This window comes from Belonocnema kinseyi, chromosome 1 (assembly GCF_010883055.1).
Source record: "Belonocnema kinseyi isolate 2016_QV_RU_SX_M_011 chromosome 1, B_treatae_v1, whole genome shotgun sequence".
Lineage (NCBI taxonomy): Eukaryota > Metazoa > Arthropoda > Insecta > Hymenoptera > Cynipidae > Belonocnema > Belonocnema kinseyi.
The window spans coordinates 114,084,174-114,091,146 of NC_046657.1; the positions used below are offsets into that span (position 1 = coordinate 114,084,174).

At 30.9% G+C, this 6,973-nt stretch overlaps 1 protein-coding gene across 1 annotated transcript in view; it reads left to right on the forward strand.

Moving 5' to 3' along the window:
• The window catches only part of LOC117171754, a 64,431-nt gene extending 58,344 nt beyond the window's left edge, over positions 1 to 6,087 (forward strand). Inside the window, exon 5 of the mRNA XM_033359358.1 lies at positions 4,186 to 6,087. Coding sequence (XP_033215249.1) covers positions 4,186 to 5,863 — 1,678 coding nt within the window. The 3' untranslated portion in view covers positions 5,864 to 6,087. The remainder of the gene's footprint in view (positions 1 to 4,185) is intronic.
• The last annotated feature ends 886 nt before the right edge of the window (positions 6,088 to 6,973 follow it).

The following is a 6,973-nucleotide window of genomic DNA, read 5'->3' on the forward strand; positions in this document are numbered from 1 at the left end:
CGCCATTTTGAAGTGTTAGGGCTCGAAAGTTACCGGGCTTGGGGGTGAAATTTTTCATATTTGAATCCGCCATATCTCGGCTATGAAAAATCTTATCAAAAAAGTTAGAATATCTCGAAAACTGAGGGTGATGGAATTTTTCTGAGGTCAGATTCAGATTCAGCGCAGCAAAAACCTTCGTGTATAGTAGGTCTGGTCTCTGGTTCTGAGAATTGTTGGCCTGTGCTATCCTTCAGTATCCGCTTCCAAATATAGTTTGAATTATAAACATTTGGATATCAATACTTTTATATTGAAATATACAATATTGTTGTGCTTCAAATTTAATTTCAAACCAAAATCGTGTAATTAAGAAGTTCTCTCTCTCGCATTCTCCCTTAACCGACAGCGCACGTACGGCTTCGATGTTCGTTCCAGGCTTGTAAACTTATACAAGGCGAGCGCGAGCCAATCGCGCGAAGCTCCCTGCCAGCAACATCGAGAAAACGATTCTCGCTGTTAAACTGAGTGAAATATGCAGATTACAATTTTAAAGAATTAATTGTTTCGAATGAGAAGTGTGAAGTACGAAATTTGAAAAGGGGAATGCAGATTTAAAAAATTAAGGAAATTCAAATTAAATAATGTTGTAAAATATATTATTATTGATATAGCAATTTATTTCTGAATTCAATAATTATGAAGTTGAAATTTTCTTTTTATAATAATTCCAATCAATCATCCTGTTCAGAAACGATGAGATTTACACTTAAATCGTCAGTGCCATTCACTTTATTCAGTGCATATGCTAATGGCTGCAAGGAACGCACTTGCCAGAAACATACTTCGCAATCCGCTCATCTCTATTTTTATCTCAAACAGCCAAATGTTTAGGATTTCAATAACAGAATTTTTTGCAAAGCTAATTTCCATAAAATAAAACGTGAGTGATAGTTATTGTGAATTTTAGATTGATACTATATAAGGTGAATGTGAAGTTTGATAACCTAAAGATTGTAACTTATTCATTTTTCACTTTTAGTGATAACGAGATGTTATAAACGTAAATTATAAGAAAAAATTCATTTTTTAATGTGTGAAATATGTAAATAAATGTTTAACAAAGTGAATTAAAACGCCTGGAAATAAATAGTCTATAAATAAAAGTAGACTATGTATCCATGCCCAAGAAATCGGAAAGATTCTGAAAGGAAATTTCTGATAGATTATGAAAAAGTCGGTAAAATATTATTTTTAGATTTTATCAGAATCTTTCCGAAATCTGCATCCGAATTCTTCAGTTTCTTTCCGAAAATTTTTCACAATATAATTCCATCAGAACTTATCAGAAGTGTCCCACTATTGTTCTATCGGATCTTATCAGAAATGTCCCATTTATTCTTGTCAGATGTTTTCAGAAATTCTTAATTATTAATAATAATATATTATTTTGTTTTGGCATATTATTATTTAAGAAAGTTAATAATAATAATTTAAACAAACAAAACAATTGTTTAAACAAAGTTTAAAAATAATTCATTCGTTCAAAAATTTTGCACTAAATTACTGTCAAATATATTAAACAGTTATAATTTTAAAGAAATTATTTCATTAATAAAATTATTAAATTTCGAAATTTATTGAATGAATAATTTTTCCTTTCTAACCAGGAAACAAAAATCCATTCACTTGCAATTGAATGGGTTTTGATGTCTTCTGAATTGCGTATCTGTCACTGGAATTCCAGATAGTCGCCCGTAGGTTAGAGTGAGTTTTGAATAAAAAACCGACTTTTTTAATCGGCCACGTAATTTTTTCTCAGACCCATTTAGTAACGATTATGAATCAGCATTAACCGTTAGAGAAACGATATTTAATTAAAATATATTAAATTATTTATTAGAAAATAGTTCAATGGGCAACTCTTAAGATTATCCTGACATACCTGTAGTCTACTTTTATTTACAGTCTCTTTATTTTCAGGCATTTTAATTGATTTTGTTGAACATTTTTTTCCACATGTTTGCATCACACAACATCAGAATGTTCAAAATGTGTTTATATATTTTACACATCAAAAGCTCAATTTTTTCTTTTAATTTACGTTTATAAAAACTCATCACTGAAAGTGAAAAATGAATATGTTACAATCTGTAGTTTATATGAATCTTCACATTTACTGCAGCCATTGTACTGAATAAGTTGAATGTCACTGGCGCTAAATTCAGTGTAAATTTCATAATTCCTGTACAGGATAATCTATTGAAAACACTGTTCTAAATAACCATTGAATTTGTAAATAAATTGTCGCATCAATTATAATATATTACAATATTATTTAATTTGAATTTATTTATTTTTTGATTAATCTGCATTGTCCTATTTAAATTTATTACTTCATACTTTTTATTCGAAACAATTCTTTAAAATTTTAATCTGCATAGTTTACTTAGTTGACTACAGCCTGAGGTAAGCTATAATTGGCAGATTCACGCTTGTTGAAAATTGCTATGTATGGTTTATTAAGGCACTTTTGAACTAACTAATAAAATTTTTTCAGCCATAAATATGCATTAAATTTTTTATTATAAGGGCAGATGTCGAACATGTTCAGCCGGGGGATGCAAAAATGTCCTCACTCTAACTTTTCACAGATTCGTCTTAAAAGAAAAAGCATAATAGTTTCTTTAATTTTATACTTATAGTTTCTATGTGAACCTAAAAAAGTACAAAAATCATCATTTTTGACAAAATGGCGTCCGTTTAAAAAAAAGTTTGATTTTCACCCAGAAATTTGCATGAAATTGTTTAAAAAGTATTTGTTAAAAAAAAATTTTCAGTTCAGAGAGGTTCACACAGAAGAAAATTATTTCAACTATATGTGTACGCAAGGAGAACTCAATCGGTCAAATACATTTTGAGTTATCTTGCGGGCAGTTTTGAAAAATATGAAACCGAGAAAAACGCGTTTAAAGATTTACATGTTGAAAAAAAGGCAGCATCGGCAGGCTAGCCTTTTAGAGGTTAAAGAAGGCAGTTGCGACTCTGAGACTTTCACAGCATGTTTTTAGGACGACTAGCTTCCATTTAAGCAAAAAAATAATCGACTTTTTGAAGCCGTTACATGAGTCGCCCCCCTTAATGAATCGTAGAATGCTCACAGGAATTATTTTAGGTTTGTCAATCTTATTAAACTCTATTCACTCAGCATGTTGACGCATGTGGAATGACATATTTAAAGCACCGCACACAGGTGACCAATTAAAAATGTGGCCATCCGATTGTATTTTCATTCTTTAATTCTGCAAATGAAAGATACCACTGGGACACTTTTTGATCAATTCTGAAAGATTCTGAAAGAACAGCAGACAGCTCGACATAGCCCTTTCCGATTCTCTTTCCGAACTCTTTCCGAACCCTTTCCGAATTCTTTCCGAAACCTTTCTGAATATTTCCGAAGCGGCCTATCCGATTCTTTCCTTTTTTCCGGCAGGATTACGAACTTATTTTCTATCGGAACTATTGTTCCTGAATTAGATAATACCCATTCATAATAGCTGCTGAATGGGTCGAAGAAAAAAAAACGTTGCTCATTAAAAAACTCATGTTCTGATTTAAAAGTCAGCCTAACCAATAGGTGGCAATCTAGAATTCCACTAACAGATACGCAATTCAGAAGTCATAAAAACTCATTCAAACGCCAGTTAATCGATTTTTGTTTCCTTGGAAGTAAATAATTTAAAAAAAAACTAAATAATTTAGAAAAAACTGAACAAGTTAAAAAATTACTTAGATCCCTTTCCGACCATCATGATGCTTTGTAATCAGTTTTAAAATTAATTATAGCTCATGCATATACTCTTTATTTTATATAATTTATTAGAGGACATATAATACTCCATTTTTCGTATTTAGTTTAATTCACTTTTAACAAAAACACTACTTAGGGCACTCCTTTTTGACAAACGGCTTCAAAAGCTAATTTTTAATGATTCTCGTGTGGATATACTTTCATTTTTGGTTCTTCAGATTCTAATTTATTTAACTTTTAAAAATTAATCCTTTACCTGACATTACTGAACATTTTATTGTTGAATTTTCAAATATTTAAATTTTTAATATTTCAATTTCAGTAGAATTCCACTTAGTATTATTGGTATTATTGTAGTTGGAACTGTAGATTATAAAAAAGTGATTGTCTTACAGGGAAAATGATCGAATGTTAATCTTCAAAGTCGTCCACACCTGTGAACCAGGAAATTGCAACCGCTGTGGAGTATCTTGTCGTACCGTCAACTCAAAAAATTCTAACTGTGCCAGATGCGAAGCGGATCTGTTAAGCAAGGATGTTGTATTATTTCCAAAACAAAACGTGAACCGATCTCGAAGCTTCTTTTCCGTGAATTGTTGCCAAGTATGTCATTCTATCCTTGATCTTCATGCCAATCATAAGTATGTGCCTTGCAAAAAATGTAAAATGATTATATACTGCGACAAAGATCACCAAAGGGAACATTGGCCTCATCACAAGGAATTATGTAAAGTAATTTGCAATATGCTAGATGAATCCGGTTCTTCTAATCTTTTTGAAAAAGCGGAAAAATCAGATAATCAAAACTGGCTTCAAGCCAAGATCAATCTTCTTTTAGAAGCACAAACGAAACTCGGCAGAACACTGGTGGACTATGAAAAGGAGATGTTCCTCTTTCCGAAAGCCTGTTTTATTTGTCACAAGAGCGATGCAATTTCTTTGAAAACCTGCAAATGTGCACTTAGCTTCTGCAATGATCACTGGGATGTTCTTGAACATAAAAAACATTGCGCACGACTCTATACCACACTCCAGTGCAATATTCAATTTCTGGATGTGAGGCGATCACCAGCACCAATTGCAGCTGCGGAAATCATGCTCGCTTCCACGAGAAAAGAGACATTCAAAACGATATCAGTAATAAATGAGGGTGAGAATTTTCCAAAATCGATGAATGCATTCACAGAGACTTGTATTAAACTTGGGAATAAAAAAGTAAGTGAGGAAAATCATCCGGAAAAAATTCCTTTAAGGGAACTGCTCTACGCTGAAATTTTCTCACGACCTCTGACTTTGTTCAATGTTTTGAAAAAGTGCAACTGTTCATTTAAATCGATGGTGATTCACGTGATTGGAGCAACTGATGACGAAAAATCGGAAGGTGGATACTGGGAGATATTGCTGCATTTTATCCCACTTTTGAAGAATCTGCAGGTTATTTTCGTGGGGCCAGAAGTTTCCGAATTACAATTATTGGAAATTGATATTTGCGAAGTTTGTTCAAAGAGAGGAAAGAAGTTAGAAGTTGGAGGTTTTACTGGGAGATATAATGAGTTCTTTAATAATGAATCTTTTACAGTCCCGAACTTCGTCATTGGGTTTAATCTCCATATTCATGAGAGCGATTATGGAATAATGGAGGATACGTGGAAGGATACGATTCTGACCTTGACCAAAATTTCGGTGCCTTTTGTGATGACAGCGAAAACTTATCTTAAGGCTCTGATGGATTGCAAAAAGTTGGAGGCATCTTTTGGCCTTCCTGTTGATTCTAATTGCTTGAAATTAAATGAATATAGGGCAGTTATTTCTAGTAGGGATTATGAAACGGAGATATATGAGGTTACAAATCAATTTGTTGCAATGTTTTTTACATTGTTTCCACAATCTAGTCCCGCAGGAAGTGAACATTTAAAATCGGAAGATGAAGCAAGCACTGAAAATCTAGATTTGGAATTGATACCGAAAATAGAGAATTTTGGAAGGAAAGCAAAAATAGAAGAGAATTCGGAACCAAAATCAAGTAACGAAAATTCAGAGCCCAAAGTGGAAGATAGTGTTGAAAGTTCATGATCAAGATCAATCGAGAATTCGAAATTCGACAGAGTAAAATGATTTGAACTTTTCGAGATTTTAATTACTGTTTATGATAATCATATATTTTTATATTTTTTTAGATGTTAAATGTACAAGCTTAAATTATCTAGAAAGTTTATAAGTTTTGCATTATAATTGGCATTTTGTTGTTGGGCGAAAGAATTTTATTTTGAAATAATAAAGTAATACTAGAAAAATTAGGCTTGAATTCTCTTTTTTTCTTATTTACTCTAAGGATTTACACTAGTTACTTGAAGTTCAGAAATTATTATTGCTAAAGTTTATCTTTAAGACCGAGGAAAATGTTCCTATTGTTAATTGTAACTAGTTTTTGAAGAAAATTGAAGGCAAACATTAGAAAAAAATGTTTTTGATTGAAATGGATTATTTTCCAATAATTATTCAAATTTTTATGATTTTTAATGTTATAACTAATGTTTTTTTTTTGAGTAAATTTTTTTAATAAAGTCGTACTAGAGGAATGTATAGAGCAATCTCTAAGGAATAAAATGAGCCCTGCAACATTAGGATTAAATAATAATTGCTACTTATACATGAAGACAAATGAAAAGCATAAAAGCTTAAATAAGTATTGTTAAATAAACAATTTAAATTTTTTCCTCAATTTTTAAAATAATTATTAACTGTACTCATTTTCGAACTTCAGATAAGTTCTACTTAAAAGGAGTTCTAATAAAAAATAGAAGAATTTAATAGTCAAATATTTGTTATTTACAGCGTTTGTAACAGAAAAGTTGTAATTTTCGATCGTGAAAGTATTTTTTTTTATCGAAGCATAGACATTTATACATTTATATCAGCACAATAAATTTATATTTTTGGTTGAAATTAAAATTTAGTTCAGAATTCGTAACTTATTTGGATGTTTGTTTTGCAAAGAAAAAATGAATGAAATTTAGAAATTTAGAAACAAATTTTAATTAATTTGTAGAAGAAAAATCTGTCCACGTTCGATTTCAACAGTTTTTAAATAATTAGTTCAATTTTTATGCTTTTCAATTATGCTATTATTTATCGTACTCGTAATTCAAAATTTTTTTACTTTACAAATTTGCCATTAACAAT